This window comes from Melopsittacus undulatus, chromosome 5, assembly GCF_012275295.1.
Source record: "Melopsittacus undulatus isolate bMelUnd1 chromosome 5, bMelUnd1.mat.Z, whole genome shotgun sequence".
In the NCBI taxonomy this organism is placed as follows: Eukaryota; Metazoa; Chordata; class Aves; order Psittaciformes; family Psittaculidae; genus Melopsittacus; species Melopsittacus undulatus.
In genome coordinates, this window is record NC_047531.1 from 10,484,280 (window position 1) to 10,511,182 (window position 26,903).

At 41.4% G+C, this 26,903-nt stretch overlaps 1 protein-coding gene across 1 annotated transcript in view; it reads right to left on the minus strand.

Annotated features, from left to right (window-relative positions):
* ANO6 (anoctamin 6) overlaps positions 1 to 26,903 on the minus strand; it is a 72,008-nt gene that overhangs the window by 36,045 nt on the left and 9,060 nt on the right. Inside the window, exons 2-3 of the mRNA XM_034062905.1 lie at positions 18,669 to 18,745; positions 8,106 to 8,234 (exon numbers count right to left, since the gene is read on the minus strand). Coding sequence (XP_033918796.1) covers positions 8,106 to 8,234; positions 18,669 to 18,745 — 206 coding nt within the window. The remainder of the gene's footprint in view (positions 1 to 8,105; positions 8,235 to 18,668; positions 18,746 to 26,903) is intronic.

Here is a 26,903-nt window from a genome sequence, read left to right on the forward strand (position 1 = left end):
GGCAGAAGGCTATGGACCTGCTTCATTTCTTCTTAGATAGCACAAAGCAGGGCAATTCTCATTTACAGAAGTCTAATACTGACTTTTTTTTCATCTTATAATTCAGATTGCTTTAATAATTTATTATAGCAAGGCGTTACCCAAATTAATTTTCCCTCAAAATCTTAGAGGAATGTTGACAATATTAAGGTTTCTAATAATGCATTAATGCAAGTACTGGGGAACAAAGCCCCTGGGAGGCTTTGCTAATTAGGGGCTTTGCTGTTTTATATAAATGATTGAATTATGTGTATGATGATCTATGGAGGAGCCAGGCTTTTACCCAGAGGAGTCTATAGTGGTTTTGCATTGGCTGGGGAATACAGCATAAGGATATGATAGCTTATTAGGCTGGAAGGTAGAGACTGTCCCAGCTTTATTTCAGTATCTGGCATTTTGCTCAGCAACCTGTAAGGCTAAGCTGTAATGGTAATGTGATCATGGTAATGCTGCTGATCTCAGCCTCACAGATTTTGATGACTGAATGGCTAGCCAGTCAACAAAGACACTACAGGATGCATAAGCACATACAATCTTAAACCCAAGTCTTGGAAGGCAGACGCAGGGACTGTGAGAATGAAGACCTTGAGCCCACTGTAGGAGAGGATCTGGTTCAAGATCATCTTAAAAACCTGAACATACACAAGTCCATGGGACCTGATGAAATCCATCCGCGGGTCCTGAAGGAGCTGGTGAATGAAGTTGCAAAGCCATCATATTTGAAAAATCATGGCAGTCAGGTGAAGTTCCCAATGACTGGAAAAAGGGAAATATAACCCCCATTTTCAAGAAGGGGAAAATTGATGACTCGGGGAATTACAGACCAGTCAGTCTCACCTCTGTGCCTGGCAAAATCTGGGAGCAGATTCTCCTGGAAGGCATGCTAGGGCACATGAAAAAGAGAAATGTGCTTGGTGACAGCCAGCATGGCTTCACTAGGGTAAATCCTGCCTGACCAATTTGGTGGCCTTCTATGATGGGGCTATGGAACTGATGGACAGGGGTAGAGCAGTTGGTGTCATCTACCTGGACTTGTGCAAAGCGTTCGACACTGTCCCACACGACATCCTTGCGTCTAAATTGGAGTGTCATCAATTTGATAGATGGACCACTCGGTGGGTAAAGAACTGGCCGGATGGCCGCACACAAAGAGTTGTGGTCAAGGGCTCAATGTCCGGCAACCCTCAGGGATCGGTGTTGGGACCGGTCTTGTTTAATATCTTTGTCGCTGACATGGACAATGGGATTGAGTGTGCCCTCAGCAAGTTTGCTGATGACACCAAGCTGTGTGGTTCGGTTGATACGCTGGAGGCAAGGAATGCCATCCAGAGGGACCTTGACACACTTGTGAGGTGGGCTGATGCCAACCTCATGAAGTTTAACCATGCCAAGCGCAAGGTCCTACATCTGGGTGGGAGCAATCCCAGGCTCAGCTACAGGTTGTGCAGAGAAGAGATTCAGAGCAGCCCTGGGAGAAGGACTTGGGGGTGTTGGTCAATGAGAAAATGAACATGATCCAGCTTCAGTGTGCACTCACAGCCCAGAAAGCAACTGTATCCTGGGCTGCATGAAAAGCAGTGTGACCAGCAGGTTGAAGGAGGTGATCCTGCCTCTCTACTCTGCTCTCGTGAGACCTCACTTGGAGTATTGTGTGCAGTTCTGGTGTCCTCAACATAAAAAGGACATGGAACTGTTGGAACAAGTCCAGAGGAGGCCACGAGGATGATCAGGGGACTGGAGCACCTTCCATATGAAGAGAGGCTGAGAAAGTTGGGGCTGTTCAGCCTGGAGAAGAGAAGGCTGCATGGAGACCTCATAGCAGCCTTCCAGTATCTGAAGGAGGCCTACAGGGATGCTGGTGAGGGACTATTCATTAGGGACTGTAGTGATAGACAAGGGGTAACGGGTTGAAACTTAAACGGTGGAGGTTTAGATTGGATATAAGGAAGAAATTCTTTACTGTGAGGGTGGTGAGGCACTGGAATGGGTTGGCCAGGGAAGTTGTGAATGCTCCATCCCTGGCAGTGTTCAAGGCCAGGTTGGACAGAGCCTTGGGTGACATGGTTTGCAGAATCACAGAATCCCAAGGGTTGGAAAGGACCTCAAAAGATCATCTAGTCCAACTCCCCTGCAAGAGCAGGGTAACCTAGAGTACATCACACAGGAACTTGTCCAGACGGGCCTTGAATATCTCCAATGTAGGAGACTCCACAACCCCCATGGGCAACCTGTTCCAGTGCTCTGTCACTCTTACAGTAAAGAAGTTCTTCCTGATGTTAACGTGGAACCTCCTATGCTCCAGTTTACACCCATTGTCCCTTGTCCTATCACTGGATATCACTGAAAAAAGCCTAGCTCCATCATCCTGACACCCACCCTTTACATATTTGTAAACACTGATGAGGTCACCCCTCAGTCTCCTCTTCTCCAAGCTAAAGAGACCCAGCTCCCTCAACCTCTCCTCATAAGGGAGGTGTTCCACTCCCTTCATCATCTTTGTGGCTCTGCGCTGGACTCTTTCAAGCAATTCCCTGTCCTTCTTGAACTGAGGGGCCCAGAACTGGATGCAATATTCCAGATGCGGCCTCACCAAGGCAGAGTAGAGGGGGAGGAGAACCTCTCTTGCCCTACTAACCACAGCCTTTCTAATGCACCCTAGGATGCCATTTGCCTTCTTGGCCACAAGGGCACATTGCTGGCTCATGGTCATCCTCCTGTCCACCAGGACCCCCAGGTCCCTTTCCCCTTCACTGCTTTCCAGCAGGTCAACCCCCAACCTGTACTGGTACATGGGGTTGTTCTTCCCCAGATGCAAGACTCTACACTTGCTCTTGTTGAATTTCATCAAGTTTCTCCCTGCCCAACTCTCCAGCCTGTCCAGGTCTCGCTGAATGGCAACACAGCCTTCTGGTGTGTCAGCCACTCCTCCCAGTTTAGTGTCATCAGCGAACTTGCTGAGGGTACACTCAGTTCCCTCATCCAGGTCGTTGATGAAAATATTAAACAGCACTGGTCCCAGCACCAACCCCTGAGGGACCTACCCATGGCAGAGGATTGGGAACTGGATGATCTCAAGGTCCTTTCCAACCCTAACTATTCTATGATTCTATGATTAAAGAAGTGAAAGCATAGTGTAAGTAAATTCCAAGTATTACAGGCATGTAGGAGGGTTAGCTCTTGCAAGCTGCTTTTTCACCATAGTGCTTTCAACGTCTGGTGTCTTCCCACCCTGAGGAGAGTAACAAGATTGTGAGTCTGGAAACTGGTAGCAGACCACTAGCAGTTCTTTTCTCTGTGTTGCTTAAATGTTAGGGAGCACTTGCTCTGATTGACAAAAGTGACAGGAGGATGCCCACTCATATCTTTAGTTTCTTTTGTGCAAACAGAAAAGTTCCCTACAACAACATCTGCATGACTTCAGAAGAAAACTCCTAACAAGGAAGGAGTGCTTGAATATCCACCTCTGCGTTACCTGACAGGCAACAGATAAATCACAGTCAAGAAGAGAAAGAGCATGGAGCCCAAAGCCTCCCTCATGGCTATCAACTAAAGGGAGTGGAGAGGATCGCTGTATCAACGTTAGCTACCAAGTCTCATGGTTTCTTTGTTCATCTTTGAAAGCTCTCCTGAAAGTCACAGCTGTCAGCATCAGGAAATAACAAAATGTGAAGTAAAATATGCTATAAAGGCCAACACAAAAAAAGTAAACCCAACGAACTCAAAGTACATATTTTCTGAGATATCCTCTGATTTTAAGCAGCCTCATGATTTTCTGAAACCTGATTCATGACCACACAGCACTGGCAATACTGCAGTCTAGCCCTGCTCTCAGCAGTGGCTTCTAGTCACCCTGTTTGGAAAGACCATTTCTGGTCCTATGGATGTATGCAACAACGTCAGAGTAACTCCCTCCTTCCATTTGACTTCTGTCATTTTCCCTTTTATCCAATAGGCAAAGAAGCAAAATTCAGTTTTGGGGTTGTGGAGACAGTGTTCTCACAGGAGAATGGATATTTGGTACATGAGCTCTGAATAACTCCGAGGGATAAAGCAAGGCCGTGGGAGGCCCGAGGAAGCCTAAGCAAGCAAGATAAGAAGAAGCTGGAATTCACTGACTGATGAGAACTGTGGACTGCTGGCAAGCGTTCGAGGTCAAGTTCTCACACCTGTGCTTAACCAACTATATGTTAGTCAGTAAGGGTCTTCAAGACAAGTATCCAAACATGATATGCCAAATTGCTGTAGGTGTGTGTAAGCAATAGTATATAAGGAGTTAATGCTTTGCAATAAATGGCTTTTTGTCTGATCATATTGGTCTCTGACTGAGTCCTTTCCGCGGCATGGGTTGCCTCAGGAACAGAGATTTTATTTCAGTGAGTTCCTGCTTCAAAACCAGTTCATCCAGTAGACACCAGGGTAGGTGTGATTGCCCTCCACCCAGTGCTAAAGGTCCTTTTCTTGGTTGTTATCAGACTTCCCGGGTATGTTGACTGAGCATACCACAGGCATGTAAAGCCTGCCATCCTCTACTGCCTCAAACCACCACATAAAATGGCACCGAGGTACCCTTCTTCTCTGTAAATGCAAGTATTGTTCTCTCACCACAGGTATGACACATGCTAAACACTGGGAAAAGTAAAATTAGCTTGTGAAAAGTTATCCAAGTTTTTGTTGTTGTTGGTTATCTAAACTAAGCAAGTCTGGAAGCAGGAACTGTTCATTGTTTGCTTATGAAGACAAACTCCTCTAACCCTGCTGAAGCTCTCTGTAAAACAGTAGTTAGAAGTGGGTAATATTTTCTGTGAATTATAGTTTTCATTTAATTTGAAACAAAAAATAAAATCTATTTTTGTGAAGCACAAATTATTTCATGCCTGGAAATGGAAGTTTTGCCTACACTCCTGCTTAATTTACTGATGGTCTTTCTGACTGTTTCTGCTGGGGGGAAGCAGATGGACTAGAATGACATTCTGCATCGATTTACTTTGAAACCATCTTTCTGACACTGATCCTTTAACTTTCAACAATGAGCTCCTTGCAGACCCCAACAGATAGAACTGTCATTTTGGAGCATTCCTGGGAAGTCTGGTTATATTTAATTTCTGTCCTGATGGTAACCTACCCTGACAAATAGGGCACATAAATTGTAGGTTTAAAAACCATACTTTGAGTAGGAATTCTAATTGCTTGCAATGCAATTTCTGGAATATGCTTCTGACAGTTCGATTTTTGCTACTGCTTGCAAAATTAATTGCATACCAACTTACAAAGGTTTGGAGTTGGAATTAAGTTGTACATGTGAACTGTATCTGTGAAACTTCCATGAGGATGCCATTTCTTTAGTCTGATTTTGTCTCCTTTAAAACAGATTTTGGAAACATGATAAAGAGGGAAGCACAGCACCACTGTGCATCTATAAGAGCTTCAAAATTCCATATTCTTTATCCTTCTGTCCAAATCAGCCCCATGTTTTTAGTTAATTCCTTCTGTACTCTGAGAGGTTTTCCCAAGAATACCACTAATTCATATAAATTAATGCTGGGTCATTTTCTCAGTTACACTCAAGCAATTCTTCTGAAAAAGGACAGAAAGCCATTCAAATTGAATGCAATGATGGTCCTAGGACCTGATTCTTCTCTTGCTGCAGAAGAACAGATGGATCTGTGCCCTACAGAGGATAACTTGGCTGAGGTCTGATTTTCAAATCCTTCTGACTGAATTCAGTAAGTATCTGGGAACTCTTCACTCCTGATATCACACAAAACCACCCAGTCCAGCATGCGAACTTTTCACATCAGAAACATAGATCTATAGTTGTCCACTAACAACTCAAGCTCAGCCCCAACTTCCATGTCATGCAACCAGGTGGGGTGCAGCGTGCATCTGAAGGAGTTTGTTCCAGTGACTACACTGCTGATCCCTACGTTTCACAGACCTGCAACATTGCACATGGCCAGTGGAGACATTGCTGCTGACCTCAATGAGGTGAGGATTTCACCCTATGAGAACACATCTGGATCTGCTATTATTAATAAGCTGGAGATTCCAAATTCTGTGAACCATAATGCTCTGGGTAATAGCTCTATAAAAATGCCAGGGGAGTCAAAAACAGAGTAGCATGAGCAAAGAACCTATTTAGGCTTTTAAGCCTAAGCACCTTGAATTACACAAAATACTGCTTATAAAATCTGGCATTTTCAGTTCGTCATTGAACAGAGACAGACAGTGATGTATAAAGGATTTAAAGCTGATAGTAAACGGGAATACTTCTCATTTTGGTTGTATTTGGTCACAAGGGTAGAACTCTTATTCTTACATATACACATATACTCTCATTCTTACATTTTTGCATGTAGGTAGACTGCCTCCTCAGCACACCACAGATTCAGTGTGGCTGCAGATCTTTGTAGGATTGAGACCTATGGAAGCAAGCTCTTTATTTTTTGCAAGCATCCAGTGCATTACCCACAATCTCCAGGTGTAATTACTCATGATTTCATTCTGGTAATGTCCTAACATTAATGTTGCACTAAAAATACTACACTATGGCTCACATTTAATTTCCATCACTGTCTGGAAAAGTCACTCATTATATTTTTAAGTACATTTGGGCAATGGTCATATATTGCAAACATAAATGCCAAATGCTAATTGATAAAACCAATTGTTTCCAAAGGGGCAGCTTTTTGTTTCTAATTATGTCTTCCAATTATTTTTTATTGCTGATCTTGTGATCAGGGATAATGCAACATCCACTCACTGCAGGACTCTCTTAAACCCTACTAACAACATTCCTTATGGCTACCCTGTTATTGCCAATGCCAACACTGCATAATGAATATCAACCAACTTCATTAAAGGCCTTTTTACTCCTATTTTTCTCTTTCTGAACTGCAAATGCCTATTTGTATATAAGATGCTTTCAGTGATACCATTGGCTGCTACTGCACATTCAGAGTTGCTATAGCAGAGAAGGAAGCAGGTGGATGGGAGAGTGCAGATGCCAGGGGAACTACAATCCCATAGACAGATATTTCTCAGGCAGTTCAAAATTGAAACTGCTCAGTGGCATGGATGAGCTTGGTTTTAGAATCATAGAATAGTTAGGGTTGGAAATGACCTTAAGATTATCTAGTTCCAACCCTCCTGCCATGGGCAGGGACACCTCACACTAAACCATATCACCCAAGGCTTCATCCAACCTGGCCTTGGTGACATAATGAATATAGTCCACTGGAGTAATTAAAAATAATAGATAAAATAACCTATGATTGTTGTTCGTGGTTGCTAAGAAGCACCAAGTAGAATCATAAAATCATAGAATAGTTAGAGTTGGAAAGGACCTTAAGATCATGCAGTTTCAAGCCCCCCGCCATAGGCAGGGACACCACACACTAAGCCATGTCACCTAAGACTCCATCCAACCTGGCCTTGAATACAGTAGGCACTGGCGTGAGTCGGAAATCTTTTGCAAGGTTCCCAGGAAGAGCAAGTTGTTGAAGTTTCAAGGGAAGGAGTGATAGAGGGAGGAATTCTGGTGGCAAAATGCCATACAATTATTTCCCATAAATTACTTAGGTACTTTTTTGGGTAGAATGTCAGTAGCTATGCTCATAACTGCAATCTGGAGCATCTGATCAGTTGCCTCCTACTCTGGCTTCTCTGAATACCATGATTTTAATACTGAAGTTGATTAAGGGCCTAATTCAATCACTGTGGGTACAGAAAGCTGCCCTAGACAGATTTATCTTGTGTCCAATTCTAACTAGGAACCTGATACCAGCATTTTACTGTGCACATCTCCTAAGTGTTCACTCTCAGGAAGATGCTCTGAGGTCACACAGCACACTCTGTCAGACAGTGTGTGCAACACTCTGCCTGTTTACCCAGCAACCTACTGGCTTGAGTTCACTTCTTTTCCCTGCTCAGTTTGATGGGCTTCAGTCTCCCAGCTCCCAAGAGTACTCCAAAGACATGGCAATGCAATTGCTATTCTGGGTGAGGGCACTGTCCTTTCTGCTCTAACACCCAACAAATCAGTTAGATTTATACAGAAAATAACTTACCTTTTGCTTTTTACGATCACTCCTCTTATGAGTCATTTTTTTACTTTCATCTTCATACACTAAAACAAAGTCTATTCTTCGTTGCCCATCACTGAAGAACAAGGAGTCAGGCTTACCATCAAAATCCACCTGGAAGGCAAGTAGCATAGCTTAATGTGAAGACTTTTAGTTACCAGTTCCTTACTTTCTTCTTGTTACACAGCATTGCAGTGACACAAAGAAATTTAATACATAGTGAACTCATATAACAAGAAGCGTGAATCACAGAATCAGCTAGGTTGGAAAAGACCTTTAAGATCATCAAATACAACCATTATGCCAGGACTGCCATGTCCACTTCTAAACCATGTCAACGTGTCAACGATATCAACAAAAGTAGCATGGAGCAGAATGGAGGATAAAAGATATATCCAGTCTCTGCATGACATAAAATCAACAGAACTCTGACTGAATTTTGTTCTTTAAAAATAGTATATTAGCTTTTGGCAATGGGAGGAGCACTGGGATTCAGCACCTTCACTAAATAATATATTTGTCAAGTAATTTGTATGCCATCTAGGTACAGTGTTAGATAGTCTACAAGATATGTTATTGCCTGACCGCAGTCTCAGAACTAGTGCATTCCCATGTGTTCCCTTACCTGCCAGAAGCTTTAGCATCTCTGCAATTATTAATCCCCAAACCCACACTGCCCCAAAAACAAAGAACATGGCCAGGCTGGAGATGAACTCTCAAGACAGACACATTCTATGTGGGTTTATCTCTTTTTATTCAAAACATCTGAGCAAGCAAAAAACATTGTTGTATGCCACACATCCATCATGTTATAACAGATGCCAAAATCAAAAGGGTTAATATATCCATAAACCATTATCTAGTCCCCAGAGGAAAGTAAGACAGATTGTCATATCCACTAATAACGTCTTAATGTGTTATTTCACATGTGAAATGATACAGACACATTGATGACAGGGGAACCTGAATGCACAAGTAAAGATTTTGTAGTTTCTTAGAGTACTATCACATGTAACAAGCCCTCCTTTCAGGTCATCAGAATTGTCATGTTATATAATGAGCACTGAACTCTCCAGTACTTGGCCAAATCTATCCATGGTGTTAATGAGGGCACTGATGCTGAAGTTGTTAGGTATCAAATATCTGAAATGATTTCATTGCTTTATAAGTGGTAAGATCTCCAAAACTGGCAAGACTCCCATACAGAACCACAGACGAGCCTTGCTTTCAGATGGCTGGGCAGGCAGGGTGGCCCAAGGCGCGATCAGGCCAAGCAAAATGACCTAGAGTAATCTCTTGAAAATGCTGTGCTTTGGGGAGCATAGAAAAGATTCCCAGATGTTGTATTCCTGGAATTTCCACATCAGTGCAGACCAAACTTCATGAGGGATGCCAGTTCCCAGGAACTCTGGGATGTCTGATCCACAGGACGGCACATGGAAATGTGATTATGGTGCCAGAAACCCCTTACGTGCAGACTGAAACGGTTGCTCTTCAACTGCGATGTAACCAAGAAGAATGCCAGTCTTCAGTCAGGAGCACCCCGGTTCCAGGGAGCATATAGTGTTTTAGGAACTACATGTCAGTGTTTCCAAAACAAACTTTCCTAGTTTTATTCCAAACCTCTCCAAGCAGACTATTTAGTTACTGTTTATTGGCCGAGTCAAAACAGTCGACCAAAACATGTCTCCCATAATTATGACAAAATTTCCATATTTTAGATAAACTCAGGGGAGTTAAACTCACTGTTTTTTCACGTTGTATGTGCAGAGGCTGAGACCTGATGCAAAGAGGTCCTGTTAACGTAGTTGCTTCAAACAGTCTGAGCAGATTCTTGGTTAGAACAGTTTTCTTTGAATCCCACCTGTGCCTAGAGATCTGTGACAAATCTCACAGCAAGCAGCTCCTGATATACATACATGCATGCATATATATGCATATATGCTGACATATGGCCAATATACACGTATATTTCACAACCTGGCCTAGGATTCAGAAACTACCAAGGCACTCACCAAATCAACATAAAACTGCACACTGTGAATAACGTTTCAAGAATAAAACGCTCTCAGCTCTCAGATGGCATCGCCAGACCACAATGACCCTAAGTACATCTATCCCCCAAAGCAAGTCACAGATGTGAATTTCTAACTTTTTGAGAGCTAGAGTTGGCATAGTCCCATCAAGCAATCCCTTGACCTTGACAAGCTATCCTCCCACTGAGGAGTAGCCATGGGTGTAAAATGCAGTCCTGCTGTGACCATTTCCAGTCTTGTTTAAAATACAATCATGATGGTTTCGTGTTGACTGGATTCCCATCATGCAGAAAGCCTCGGACAACACCCAACAGCCCTGTTGTGAGGCAGCTTGGTTAGTGCTGGGGCAGCAGCAGAAGAGAGGGTGGTAGGAGCTGAGCCCAGCCAGGCACAGAGCCCAGCCCTGCCGCTCCTGCTTTCCCCTAGGACACCAACAGGTTCTGGTCTGTGCTCAAATTACTCCATGCTGCAATGACTGAAACACCCAAACCTTGTGATAATGAATAATGAGGGGAAATGCTGCCACTAAGTAAAGCAGAAGGTTTTTTATTTCTTATTCTTCATCTTTTGAATCTTAGAAACATCATTACAAAAACTTCTGTTTAAAGAGACTGAGTTTAGTTGTGAAATTCAAGCACTTGAAAGCGTAAAAGTAGTAATAGCTTCAAAGGGTTTTTTCTTTTTACAGTTTTTTGCTCTTTTTCATAGAATCACAGAATCATAGAATAGTTAGGGTTGGAAAGGACCTTAAGATCATCTAGTTCCAACCCCCTTTCGTTAGGCACCTTCCATTAGACCAGGTTGCTCAAAGCCCCATCCAGTCTGGCTTTGAACACTTCCAGGGGTGGGGCATTCACAGCTTCTCTGGTCAACCTGCTCCAGTGCCTCACTACCCTCACAGTAAAGAATTTCTCCCTAATATCTAATCGAAATCTACCCTTTGTCAGTTGTCCTTGTCCTGTCACTACATGTCCTTATATAAAGTCCCTCGCCAGATTCCTTGTAGCCCCCCCTTCAGATACTGGAAAGCTGCCCTAAGGTCTCCCCTGAACCTTCTCCAGGCTGAATAAGCCCAGCTCTCTCAGCCTCTCTTCATAGAACGGAGGGCTCCAGCCCCCTGAGCATCTTTTCCTGTATGATCTGTCCACAGGAGAGAGAAGAAAGAAATGGCAGACAGGAAACATCAGATCAAGTTTTGATCTAACAAGCTTTGACTATAATTTGTGATTACATCACTGTCTGAATATTTTTTCCTTTAAACATACTCTCCTTTAAGCTTATCAAACCAATATGTAATAGCAATAACTGGCTTAACTGGATTGTTAATAATCAGACAGAAAGACCGCCTGTTGATCAGTATTAGGACTCATGAATTTACTTACATAGATGATTTCATTCACATAGAATCATAGAATAGTTAGGGTTGGAAAGGACCTTAAGATCATCTAGTTCCAACCCCCTGCCATGCACAGGGACACCTCACACTAAACCATGTCACCCAAGGCTTCATCCAACCTGGTCTTGAACACTGCCAGGGATGGAGCATTCACTACCTCCCTGAACAACCCATTCCAGTACCTCACCACCCTCACAGTAAAGAATTTCTTCCTTATATCCAATCTAAACCTCCAATGTTTAAGTTTCAACCTGTTACCCCTTGTCCTATCACTACAGTCCCTAATGAATAGTCCCTCACCAGCATCCCTGTAGGCCCCCTTCAGATACTGGAAAGCTGCTATGAGGTCTCCACCCAGTGATATACATACACATTTATGTGTGTATATATATAAATATATATAAAACTGTATATATATATATATAATGGAATATATCTGAAAGATTAATCAGCATTGAACTTCGTAAATCCAGATACACAGAAGTTCATACTTAGGAAACTAACTTCTTAAATGTGATCTCTGTTTCTTTTAACCAATTGACCTAGCCATAGCCACTTTATGTAACAATAGAATAATAAAAAATTGATTCATTAAGTCTGAATACTTACGAAAGATTAAGACCCGCACAAATCAATTTTAATATAACAATAAATGTTGCTCAATTAAAAGTAAGAAGTAAACTCAAAAGGGAATATAATAGTTAAGGTTCTGACAGTCACGTTATCTTAGATGTGCAGTGTATCTTGTAATCCCTACTGCACAGTTTGCAATAAAAAATCATATATTATTCAACATAATTACCAGAGGAAAAACAGGACTGGAAGCCAAAAAAAGATGTGCTGTATTCTGAAGTTAATAATTCCTCTGAGACAATGTTTGGGCTTTTTTAAATATGTAATATTATTTGACAGTATTACAAATGTTATTATCATACAAATGCACACAAGCTTGTGTGCGCACACAGAAGTTAATGGGGCTGAAATTCAAATACGCATTTTTTCTTAAGCATCAGTAGCAAATTATAACCCAAAATAATGAACAGGCCCATTGATACCTCTTTGTTTTGGAAGAAAAAAACGTGAGGTCTATCTACTGCACTATCTAATTTTCTTAGCCTCCACATAATCACATTTTAAGTACTGATGGAGGCAGTGGGTTGTGCATTCTGATGTTATAATAATACCCTAGTGGACAGCAGGTTAATATTGATTAACATCATTAATAAATAAAAAAAAATGTAATACATTTAGCTGTAAAATACTCATTATATAGCATGCACTCTGCAGTGCTTCTGAACTTTCCAAGTGCTGTACAATCAACCTCTTGCCTACCACTGAGAGACAGGGAACTATTAGCTGCTTTATTAATAGAAAGGTTCTGAAAGAAAGGGGGGCCTGTCCATGGATAAAGCTTTTTGGAACACTTAGGTTACACCTATGTGGTCTAGCCGAGAGGCCATGCTCATGTGGGTGTACCTGTGTTTTAGCTGAGAGCAGAGTCAGACCAGGTAAGCATCAGTGGGTCTTCACTCCAAGGAATGAGACTGGAGGTAGCCAGTGATAACAAAACCCCCAGAAATGTGTATAATGCAGGCACCAGCTCCTCAGCACCAAATGCCTTGCTCTACAGACCCACTGCTTGGGTCCTTGCTGCCAATGGATGTACACACAGCTGATGGGATCCTGCTGCTGTTGGGAAGTGCTGCACTGGTGCAATCACATTTACATGCCACCTCCTCATCATCCTCAGCTGTGGTCATCTGTGGCCACCATGGCAAAGGAATAAGGAGCTTGCCATGTTCTTTGCTAATTCAGCACAAGAAGTCAATGGTAAACAGCATCTGCTCTCCCAGCTTCTGGGACAGAGTGGCACTTGGAGAAGGGACAAGTGGGACATGAAGACATGCTTGCCCGTCCACACAGTGCTGTAAAGGCTGAGGCAACTGGTTTGGCTTCAAGTGACCATAATGTGAAACCCACCTTCAGCCCCTTGACTCAGGGCTCCTCAGGAGGGAGACTACCATGTGCTCCTCTGCATGTATAAAGATTCTTTCTGATGTCTAAGGGGAGTTGCCATGTCTTACTCTTGAGACTGTTCCTGTAGTCATGGCTACATGTGATGCCTGCAGCAGCAGATGAAAGAAGACCATGCTAGCTGAGAGCTCCCTTCAGTAACAGCGATGCTCCATGCCAAGAGGGGAAGAATGGTGGCATTAGAAAGAAACCTGTCTGCACTTTTCCACATTGCTCTGGGCATCATACTGTTAAACATTCGGTAGGGATAATGGTGGGAAGGGTAGCACAGAGGCAAGCAAGAAGAAAAATATGTGCACAGGAATTGCAGCTATTTATTGTTTACTACACCCTGAACAAGCACAGCATTGTAAGCTGATTTCTTTTAAATAACAAGAGACTCTGCAGGAATGACTTTTCTAACTGGAAGGAGGAAAGGAGTGATTTATTTTGTCCGCATGAGCCTTTGGTGTGACTGTCAATAGCACCAAATGTAATCATTACTGGAGGGATAAACTACTTGTCTGCGACCTCACATAATTTTCAGATATGCTTCAAAACAGCTTGCTGCAGCGTGCCAGGGAATAAATCAGTACTGGGGAACAAGAAAGTGGAGCAGAGCCTGTGTAACATCTCCTCTGCTGACAGGCACCTGCAAAAAATCCTCCTGCTGGGGACCAGCAGGTTATACTTCAGTTGTGGGTTTTACGTAGGTGAAAATTGCAGTGTCTGTTTAGGAGCACAGTTATTTTTCTCTACAGGCCTCAGGAAACTTCAAATCATGCAAATAAAAAGGAATAAATTATATTACCAGGATATCAAGAAACACAATTATTTGTAAAGTGCTTGGAGATCAACTGAAGGAAGTGTTACAGAAATATAAAGTTATTCTTGCTATCACAACTATATAACAAGATCATTTATTACTTTATGTTCTGAGTAACCAATAGTGACCTTTCTGCCATGAAGACCAACACAAGTATTTAGTTCTGGAAGATGTAAGATATATATAATATTGAATACCCGGATGATACAAGTTTATTTGCATATCACATATTAATGTTGGTCTGTCTCCCTGGGGCCATAAAACTGTTGTGCTTTTAATATTTTTCCTCGTGACTCATGTTTGCTAATACCAACAGAGAACTGGTTTAGTTCTAAAAGCAACAATGAGGTTATTAGCAAGCACTTAATCAAAAGAAGGTGGGATTGCTTTTTCCTTCTTTCCTCAACATGCAAAGAAATTTTTGCGAGGTAACAAAGTGAAATAAACCGAGACTAAAGGCGAAGTAGGAAAATACGGGGCATCATTACAGCCACACATTGCTGTCAGCAGAAAGCGGTTGGTAACCGGCCAGGCATCGGGATGCCTTGTCCACTGAGCTAAGTTTGGACCAGACACCCACTTGACTTCCTGTCTGAGCGCCAGGTCGCTGCTGGCTGCAGATGAATTCCAGTCACTGCTGATCAGTGAGAGACCAAAGGCCTTACTTTTAAGGAAAGGTGAAGACAGTATTCTGCTGGAAACCTGCTTTTCAGCACCTCCCTTCTTTCTTGGGATGCGAAAGCTAGGAAATTCCCTCTTTCTGGCTTCCCTGAAGCCTTCTCGCTACAGAAATTGTATTTGAAGGGCAGCAGTAATAGACAATTTGAAGTTATCCTTCCCTCTGCAGATATTGACTCACAAGAAATCTGTTATATCCAAATTCAAACTATCTACTTACAAGTAGGTAAGACTGTATAATGAAACATGAGAGCTGTGAAAGGCTTGAATTAATGCTGTTTATGCAGTTTAATTTTCCTTGTATGTGCTGTTTATGATACATGACGTAATTGCACAACCACAAGCCATACTTCTATACTCCTTGTACTAGTTCTGGAATATTCCTTATTATCTTCTTTATTCAATGTCTTGTCTTTTTTTTCTTGTTACACCGCACCTGAATAACCTGAACCCCTAAAATAGGAATTTCCTTCTAGCTGTGCCTGTGGTACTCTCCTCATAGAATCTTAATGTTCTATAAATGTTGAGAAATTTAGCTTTACAAGATCTCCCAGGAGAGAAAGTAACAATATAACCCCCATTGGAACAGTGATCATGTTGTAAGGCATCTAGAGATCAATGCCAAAACCTGTTGACTGTCTGCTAAATTTGGAGTTCCAGCTTGAGACACCAAGACAGTGACATCTTTCCCGGGAGCTCAGCAATTCCCTCTATTCAAAGAGCAATACACTCATTTTCATGCCTGCATGTGACTATTTTGAACTAATGCAAACAGGGCCTCAGATGTGCCCCTCTGACATGCAGGAAATAAAAAGATGGATGCGATTTTCAGGACTGACACAGAAACCTCAGAACAGAAACAGGGATAAAATCCTATTATTTAGGACCAAACTCAGTTTCTCTAGTCGTAAGAGCCTTTCATTCTTTCCCTGCAATATCTTGCCACATTTCCAGCTTACTGAAGTACTACAAACAATATCCTCACAGAATCTGAGCCTTTTGGAGATTAATATCCCAGTTGTGTGCTAAATGAGGTAGGGATCTTCCTGCAAACTTAGCACATGGTCCTCTTCTTAGAGACAGCACTACAAGAACGGGACTGGTTTTATTAGCCATAAACCTTCTCAGTTTTGACTACTCCAGGACAACTTGTAGAATCAAATCAGACTTCCAGCTGCAAAACATATTCTAAGTTTAGACAACAGGCTCAGTACCTCCCTTTTATTCAATCATTTAAGCTTAGGCTTCCTATTCAGTTTCCATTTCTATTTCTAGCTACAATTAATACTCATCCACTTCACAGACAGGCTCAGTAGATCTCAATTTTATTCTCAATTTCATCTTTCTGGCCCCTCCAACCACTGAAACTGCCCAGGGGCTGACAACAAGAACCTGACATGGAAGGAACAACGTAGAATAGGTGCTGCTAAAACCGAGCAGAAATTACAGCTGCTGGTAAACATCAGTAACCAAAAATAAAACTTGATTTTGACAGCTGATTTTCAGTAGAAATAAATTTTACCAAGACTGCTTGGAGGAGACTGTCCTGACCACAAGGTATATGACAGTGCAGCTGTTTTGGTGCCATTTCACTTCATTGAAATACGTAAGAAAAATTAACCTAATTGAACCACAAGGAGAGTCTAAGAAGGAATTTTATAACACCCTGGTCAGGGCAGTCAGTTGGGAAATGGAAGCCCTTGGTTCCACCTCATGTTCCAAAAAACAGTTAATTTTTTTCCAGACAGCAAAGCAGTTTCAAACAAAACCCACCCTGCTGTGGCAGGGGAGGTGAGGGTATCCAGTTCCAGAAAGAAACTCATTTCCTGGTACTTTGGATATGTTTCCTATAGCAGAAACAGGAACAAACCTCCTTGACACATAAGTATGACAAGTAGTTTGCCAGCTAAGCTGCTCGAGCAGCTCCCCAAGACTCTGGGGTATCTCAGCGCAATAAAGACTGAATCCCATCATTTACACTGCTTTCAAAACGCACTACCACATGGAAATCCTTTGTCTCTTTCTTTTATGAGTCTGTTTCCCTGTTCAATTTCATATGAATAAAAAATAGCTTTCAGTTTGGTGGCCAGGCTGAAAAATAAATTATCTAAATAGCTCCAATCATAATATCTACATTAAAGACAGGGCAAGCTTAATTAAACCCCTGAATTTGAACGTTTGATTTACATCTTTTAACTTTTTAGCTCATTATTCATTGTATTGTATGTTCTCCCAGTCATACAAAGAATACAGTGTATTTTCTTATAGGCAGAGAAGTCAGCAGGATCTGGACCTCCACAGTCTCAGTGGACCTCCTCTTTGCAAGCTAAAGGGATAACCAGCAGCAGTGGTAGCAAGCTGGCATTCCAGGAGCACATAGTAGATCTTCTAGTGGGATCCTAGTGGGATCCTAGTAGGATCTAGTAGACAGCAATAGAGATGCACAGACAATTTCAGTTACTTGTAAATAGATGATAGTTTAAATGTTAATGCTTTGGACAGGGCCGCCAGGGAACCAGTTCCAGCTCTCATTACTTGGTGGCACCATTAGGGTACTTTCCCAAACGATTTCTCTATGTGAAAATAGTCATCAAGATCTCAGGTGCTCAACTTAATTGGTCCAATGCGATATTCTTGACACCGTTGAACCTGTTCCTTTACACCTTGTTCTCCTATAACACTGATGCACTTGCAGAGGTAACTTGACTAGAAAAGACACACACTCAAAGCCAGCAACACTAACCTTCATCATTAGAGTAACAAAATATAGAACAGGCTTTTTTGATTTATATGGAGCTCCTCCATTAGCTTTAGGATAAATATACACCTTTTTTAATCCAGGCTTACAGCTATCTCCTTGTGCAACTGCAGACCACACTGGTACCATTCTAGGGGAAAAAAGTATGCCAGTTGGGCATCAGGTTGGCAAAGCCATGGCAGGGCTTGTTGGGGTCAACTGGCCATCCCTTAGAGATAAAGTGAGATCTGAGGCAGGATATCTTGAGCTAGAGCTAGAAGCCTCTTAGCTGCAGAAAACATTAGGTGAGCTGGGGAGCCTGAACTTTGAATAAAGGGAATGGATACCTCCAGGTCTTTTTAATTCTTGCCCCTTTCAGTCTCTGATTGAAGTAAGGAATTTTTTGGTGTCTCCAAGCTTTCTGTAAATATGAATCCTGAACTCACAGGTTAGACAACTAACTGCTGGGTATGTATTAATCTACAGTGTGTGTGTATTTACATGTATATACATAGGGTGTGTTCATAACTATTTATCCTTATATATACACACAGAAATCCTATACACACATGTACAAAATTACAAATAGAGAGGAAGGGTGTGTGTGTTTGTGTATCAGTTTATGGTGAATATATATTGGTCATTTTTAATTGAGCCCAGTGCCTGTGTCAATCTGATCTTTCACATCTGAGTCAATGACTTTAGGTACCTTTAAGGAAACAGAAATACAGCAACTCAGATTCAGTCACACAGACAAACTGCATGTGATGTTAAAGCAAAGGAATGCTATTTTTCTGGAACAGTTACTGACTGCTGCATATCTGTATGAGGAAATACTAGATACAGTTGAAGAAGTACCCACCCATTCAGGGGTATGAAGGTTTTGCTGATCCGGCACAGTTCCATAAGTGGGAATAATCACCTTGTTCAGTTCCAAGACTAAAAAGAAACATAAAAAATTAAAACATTTTAGCATATTGTGTGGTAGGGTTTTTTAATTATTTTTAATTTTATTACTGGTTTGTGGAGAAGCCATTTCATTGTGCTTATTGAGTAGTGTAGAAACAGAATGCTTGTGTCTCACACTTCAGTTAGTTACAATCAGCAGGTAGCAAGGTGGCCAAATTTCACCAGGATGATAAGCTAATGCTGGAAGAGCATCCTGACCAAGCTACAGTGGTGTAAATCATCCCTCTGCTAGTATGTGTTAACTGGTGTTCCACAAACTCGGTCCATGCTCCAGCACTAGTTACATTTATCTTTCACTGAATTACCAGAACTGGCTCCACCATCACAGACAGCCCTTGCTCATGCTGACTGTACTTGTCAGGCAGTAACAAATAACAGTACCAGGGAATGCTTTAGAAATCCTGGAATAGATGTGATACAGGCATTGATGCTGTTACGTTCACTCTGTAAGAGGAATGATTTTCACATGACCTTATAACACACCGATGAGTTCAATGGGTACTGATGCCCCAGTTACTCCTCATACATTTCCCCAAGACCTGTTAAAAATGAACAATGTGCAAACTGAATTGGGTCCCTGAAAATACTGCATAAAATGTACTACTCCATGGTGCAATTATCAAGCATGCTGGGAAAATTGGCCAGCAGGTCAAGCACTGAATAACACTCAAATTCATCCTAACAAGGCTGCTGGAAATAAGTTATGGAAACTCTACACTTGCTGCTAGGCACTGGTTTTAGTTTCTTAACAAATCCTTTTGTCTCTTAAGAAGTCAGATAACATCCATATGTTATTTTTAGATCCTTAAAATAGAGAGGTGTCCCAGCTAAGACTATCTTCCACTGAGGAAAGGGTCATGGATATCAGTGGTACCTAAATGCCAGTGTTGTGTGGAAAGGATAGCCTCAATTTATCAAAAAATACTGTAACACTAAAAGAAAATGCCCAAACTGTAAAATAACCTAATCTATAGTACTCTTAGGATAGTTAAACACCCATTAGATGCAATGCCAGGACAAACATAACTAAATATGCCTGTTCTGTTTTGTTTTGGCTTCAATACTTAATTGATATGTAGCCAAATTCTCAATAATGTTTAAGAAGCTGTTTTTCACTGATGATGCTCATTTATAACAGCTGAAGATGTGTCAAAACACTTCAAAACAGAGCATAAGACCAGTGCTCTTTACAAATCAATAGAATCTTCTCATGGCCTCTGTTCACCTGAATTCTCTGGTTTAAATACTCTTTTACAGAATCTGGGAAGGACTTTGTTCCAGATGTTGAGCTGTCAGTTCCCAGATCTCTACCATGATGATAACGTATCCTCTAGGGAGGGGACAAAAGCAAGTCCATGAATTTTTCCATCAACATTGCTTCAGAAATATATGAGTCATAACCCAAAGGTTGGCCCAGTTGAATAATCAAAGCTGGTGAGCTCTCAAAAACATAAATGTCTTTAGAAACGTCCCCGAGCATTTAAAAAAAGAGCAGGAAAATGCAGACTAGTGAAGCACACAGAAGGCACAAGGTGAGACCGTAATCTGAAGCCTTGAAAACATGAATATACCTTAGCAGCTAACGCAAGATTGCTGTATATGTGCATCATTATATTTTAATGGTTCAGGTCTCACTGGTGTGAGAAGGGCAAATATATGTTCTTGCTGTCAGTGTAATGGGCATCACCCTACATTCCTTAGGGCATTCTTTATTCTATCTGGACACAAAGGTATCCAGACATAAAGTGCTTCTGAGAATCCACAGAAGAAGGAATGCTTGTGCCCACATACAATGGGCAGAGTGAAGGAGAAATATAAGCATCTTGCTTTGAAATATAAACATCTGCTCTGAAACTCTGTGTGCCATTGTATAGAACAAGCAGATGTGGACACAGATACAAAGGCTTCTGCCAGCCGCTGAACTGCAGTAACGAGACTCATGAGTTAAAATAGACTGCTTGCTAAGTCCTTACGATGTGTAACTACACACCCCTCATCAGTGCTGTCTAGAAATCCCTTCAGCCAGAACTGAAGAGAAGAGGGAAACTTGGCATTCACAGCAGGAAAGATAACACTAGTTCTTTCAAATCCTGATGGATCTGGGCTGGCCAGGAAAATCCTCTGGAGAATTTTATACATGAAGCCAATTTGTTCTGCCTCAGTGTCTCTGTCCAAACTATCTTCCCCATGACATGGTATCATGCACATTTTATCAATATTTAGCTTCTTAACACATTTTCACTTGAAATTTTCACTTTACTGCTCAGTGCAGTCCCTGGGCCATTGGCCCAAGGAAAGGACCTAGGCATAAGGTATCTCACCCTCTCACTTTTTATGGGACATCAGCTCTGAACTTAAATTAAATACATATTAATGCTTGTGTGAAGCAAAAATACAAGCCCTTGACACTACCTGAATGTGTACTTGGGTAAGATTTCTCCTGGCAGTGGTTTGCAAGGAAAGTTCTGCCAATTTGTGCAGTTTTTTAGCTGGAAGTGACCATTTTGGTCTCTCAAAAATACAAAATTGGTACCTGCAAAAACTTAGCTTTGCCAGAAAAAGCTGCACCCACACAAAGTGCTTTTCCTGCTCCTCAAATCACCTCATTTATTTCTTCCATCTCCCTTCCAACCTTATGGTAAGATCAATTTTAGTATGGAGGACAAGAAAGAAAACTGCAGCATAAAAGTTTTGGGCTGGACATCAGGAAAAGCTTTCTAGCAGAGAGAATAGTGGAAGAGACTGCCTGGGAAGGGAGGTGAGGCCATGGGAGGTCTTCAACATCAAAGATTCTTTGGTGTAGATTAAATATCCTGGAACAATCTAGGCCAAGATGAATCTGGCATGAACCTCAAGAGGATGGCATAGATGAGCTTTGAGGTCCTTTCCAGAGTTTCCTCCAAGTGTAAGTCTGGTCATAGTGTTCGCATAGTTACGTCCAAAAAACACCGGTGTGCTAGGTTTTTATCCTAAAATAATGGTTCTGCTTGCCTATTTCTTCTTCAGAAACATTATTACTCCTGTTAATGTTTGCATCAGAGCATATCAAGTGTAGACGCTTATGTTCTATCACCCAAACAAGTGAAGCAAAAGTGTGAGGGAACAAAGAAATCTACTGGATACTCTGATTTTAATTGATCGGAACATCAAGTCCTATCAGTGAATCCTGGCAACTGCTTTTGTCAGAACATTTTATCTAATGCCTTTGCATTGTAATGATGAATTTTGAACTCTTGCTCAGTGATACCTGTTGGTCTTTGATCTACTCCTAACAAAAGATGCTCTTGTAAAACTTGTAAGTACTGAATCTGTGTGTGCTACTTTACAAAAACATCTCAACTGCATCTGAGCTGCCAATATATAAGCTGCCCAGAGATCATTCTGCAATTCAGGACACTGAACTGAACTGTCAGCATTTCACACCTTACCTCAAATATGCCTATACGCAAGTGCCAAGAAGTCTATGTTAATCCCACGCTGCTGCTTTATAACTTGTATATATTCCATGCTTTGGGCCAGGCCATGGGAGATGAGTCCTGCTGTTGGTACTACCAGAGATTTGTCTTATGAGCTTTCTCTATGGTGTTGCTTTCTCACAGGTTGGCTGGCATTTCTGACTGGATTGAATAAATATCCTAAAATTCCCTGAGAACCAGCGTAAAATATCCAGTCTTTTCGTTAGATAATTGATAGTGACAGTGAAAGGTTTTGTAAGTTCAGTGGTCTTCCCACCCAATAATTCCATTTTAAAGGCTTTCATGAACATTTCTACTAACAATCTCTACCTATTGCTATGGCAGAGGTAAGAGGGAACAATGATAGGCATGGCTGATGCTCTGCTTTTGGAATAAATGTAAAGAAAGATTAAACCATACCATGGACCCTGAATAGTGAAATAACAGAAGCTGCCCAAAGCTCAGGTAGTAGGGATTAAGCAGGTTTTTTGAGATTGTTAATTAAGAGGCCTGAGAATGGAAAAAACCAGTATCCAGAAGTGAAAAGAAATACACTATTCAAAAAATCATTAATTACAATAAAACCACACAGATTTTGGATAAACTGATGTTTGAAAAAGAACATTGGGCTTGGCTCTATAAACAAAGACATTGGCAAACATGCCTGAAGTTGCCAAACTTCTTATGCCAAGGAAATCCTTGGCTAGCATCAATTTTCTCACTAATGGAAAGAATCAGATGTAAATAAGGGCAGCAGCACTCTTTAGACTTGTAAATTGCCTACATAAACTGAATTAATAGACAGAATTATTCTGAGAAGTCAAAAAAGTTTTACAACATCAAAATCATGCACCTGGTACTTCCCTCAGCAAACCTGTAACATTGCAAAGGACATGATCCCTGGCACTGCGCATGGTACCTCATGAGCAGTCATGAATGTAAAGCTAGGAAGCAATCACACATGTCCTCAGGAAACAGACCCGCACTGTGGTACTATCTCCCCATCTCAGCAGGCTGCAGTCATGCTAGCAGAAGATGGGTTTTGAGATGCACACTCGAGATGTTGATTGAGATGTTGATGAGAAAATGAACATGAGCCAGCAGTGTGCGCTCACAGCTCAGAAAGCAACCGTATCCTGGGCTGCATCAAAAGAAGCGTGACCAGCAGGTTGAAGGAGGTGATCCTGCCCCTCTGCTCTGCTCTCCTGAGACCTCACTTGGAGTATTGTGTGCAGTTCTGGTGTCCTCAACATAAAAAGGATATGGAACTGTTGGAACAAGTCCAGAGGAGGCCACGAGGATGATCAGGGGACTGGAGCACCTCCCGTATGAAGACAGGCTGAGAAAGTTGGGGCTGTTCAGCCTGGAGAAGGCTGCGTGGAGACCTCATAGCAGCCTTCCAGTATCTGAAGGGGGCCTACAGGGATGCTGGTGAGGGACTATTCATTAGGGACTGTAGTGATAGGACAAGGGGTAATGGGTTGAAACTGAAACAGGGGAAGTTTAGATTGGATATAAGGAAGAAATTCTTTACTGTTAGGGTGGTGAGGCACTGGAATGGGTTGCCCAGGGAGGTTGTGAACCCTCCATCCTTGGCGGTGTTCAAGGCCAGGTTGGACAAAGCCTTGGCTGACTTGGTTTAGTGTGAGGTGTCCCTGTGCATGGCAGAGGGTTGGAGCTAGATGATCTTAAGGTCCTTTCCAACCCTAACTATTCTATGATACTCTGATTCTATGCTATCATGCACAGCACCTGAGAGGGAACCAAGCAAAAAGCGCCACCTCTGAGGTAGTGTCTCAGAAGCCATGACAAAGCACGAGGTAAAATACTGGATATGAACTGAGTCCTGGAATGAATGAAAACTACTCCAAAGCCCATCATTTAATCAATTCAAATGACTTTCACCTTATTTCATAAAAGAACACATTACTGCTGTCGGGAATAAAACTAGTATTTCAGAGAGATTCATCTTCTCAAAAAGATGAGTTTTGACATATCCAAGACAGGGTTTCATGTGAAGAAATGGCAATCACTATATGAAAAATGTAGACATAAGAATGAGGGGAAGAGCACCATTAGCAAGTGAATCAGTCTAAATATCCAGAGTGATCCCTGAACACCATCTGGGGACTGAGTAAAGCCGCTGTTCTGAAAGCAACTTTATGTAGATGGCAGCTTCCTTAAGAACATCCATCTCTCCGTCTCTTGGTCCAAAATAATATTATGGCACTGAAATATGATTCTATCCTGGCTTTTGGGTAGAAAAGTAGGGGAAGAAGGGGACAGATTTATGCCATACTGTTTTAAATGCCCCAGCAGACCAAAAAGGCAGAGAACTCACAATACAAAGCAGTGTCCCTACTGAGCAAAGATTGTGCTTTTCCAAATCTTGACACTTGCACAGGAAGTGAAGATACTGTTATAAACATGACTACAAGCTATGGTGCTATGAACAAAGAAAACTTTGAATAGATGCTATTTAGACTAGACAAAATAACTGCTTTCCTTCCTGTTCATTTACATAAGGCTTTATGTCCTAATACGTTAATTATGTATTATTAATATGTATTAATAACATCATAAATATGCAAATTACATTTTTGTATAAACAAAATTTAATCTAATAGATCTGACTAAAAAAAGCCTACCAGAACAGATCATGACCTATTTTAAGGGCTGATCATAGAACAAACTGTTTTTCAGTTAAACGTAAACTATTCAAGTCGTATGTAACACAATAAAATCTGAAGTGAAGTAAGACTATTTCACATTTGAATTTTTCTGGAAACAGAAACTGTTGGGACTCACATACTGGTTTTGTCAGCCACAATCCCTTTTGCTGGTGTAGAATATTTCTTTGTTGCAGTTTATTCTACCTGGGTCAGAGCAATCCCAGGCACAGCTACAGGTTGGGCAGAGAAGAGATTCAGAGCAGCCCTGTGGAGGACTTGGGGCTCCATCCCCAGTGGTGTTCAAGGCTAGGTTGGATGAAGCCTTGGGTGATAATGGTTTAGTGTGAGGCGTCCCTGGCCATGGCAGGGGGGTTGGAACTGGATGATCTTAAGGTCCTTTCCAACCCTAACTATTCTATGATTCTATAGGAATACTGTCAGAACTAAGAAACTATTTAGGAGTTGAAAAAGCAAGAATATGTATTTTACTTCATAAATATGTGAATCAAAGAAAGAGGTCCATAGCTCCAACCCAGAATTAATCAAGGCCATTAGGTTACTTGAGCTACTTCCTTTGTTAAAAACCAAAAAAATCTAAAAATCAGTATTAAATGTGAAATACCCTTGATGGTTTTGATCCTTATGTATGAAGCCACATATAACAGTTTTGTTTAATCACCTAAACAATTTTAAACAACCCCCAACCCAAATCCTTGTTAGCTAGGATGATATATTCACCTAATTGCTTTCACTTCAGAGAGTAAATGAATAAACACAAGCAGTTAAGAAAATAATGCCTTAGGTTATCCTTCCAGAATGCAGGTCTAACACTTTTATCTTGCTCCGTCTTAGCTGGAGACAGTATTATCAGGATCTTTTTGGTGGCTAAAGGACTGTCTAGGTTGAAGTTACTTTTCCAGACCAGCTCTTCCCTTGGGTACAATCTTTTCTTCACTCGCATATGAGGGCAGCCATTACAATCACAAATCATAAATGGTTTCACCTCATTCCACCAAAATACTACTGGCTTACATTGAATAGCAGTCATTCTTTTAAGTTCAGTTATTTGATTGGAATGTGTTTAAATTAGTTTTATTTCATACCTGTAGACTTTATTTGAAGAATACATGCTACTAAACCCCATAGTCTTCACTTTCTGAGAAGTTATGTATTTTAAGTGAAATCAAATTAGTTTTATAGGACACTGTACTTCATAAGATCTTATTTATAGTTAATAAGAGATCTATACAGCTGCTTTCTGTGTGAAAGTCTTGTTCTCTTCTTATAGTAGCTTGCAGTCTTACAGTACGTGAGAAAACTGATGACAATTAGTAATGCCAGAATGGCTTTCCAAGCTGTCAATAAATTTAATTCTCTGTGCACTCACCCAGAGCAGATCTGCAGGTATTATCAACCCCAAACCTAATCTATGCCACGTAATAACAAAAACATCGATTTTAATTTCAGATGCCTAAGCATACCCAAAAAGAATCTATAGATGCTGCTGCATCTCAAAAGCTGTCTTGGAAGATGACTCTTTCATGTTTGAAAGACTATTCTTTCCATTAAGTTATCTTCTCTTACAGCTGTGCAAACAAAGGATTGGGAACATGTGGTATGCCTTCCAAAAATAAATACTCTTTCATGACTAACCCTAAACAGGAAAACATTCAGTTGGAAATATAATACAGGCTATTGCTAGTCCAGCACCCCATGTCCTGAGACAGCCAGCTCAGGGTCGGGGTAGCTCACCAAAAACAATAAGGCAATTAGCATGCGGTTGTAGAGCAAGAAATAAGACTATGGAAATTATTTCGCTGGTAGCAGTGCCTACATATTTAAGAGGCACTGAGCTGGAAGGTTTAAGGAGTTCAGTACCCAAACTGTCAAATGGTTCTTATGTGTTCGGAGCTCAAAGTGGGACACTTGCCCAAAACCTGTGGCAAAAATCCTAAATCATTTCAATGAGACCTGGACTAGCCCCAGCTTCAGTTTCAAAAA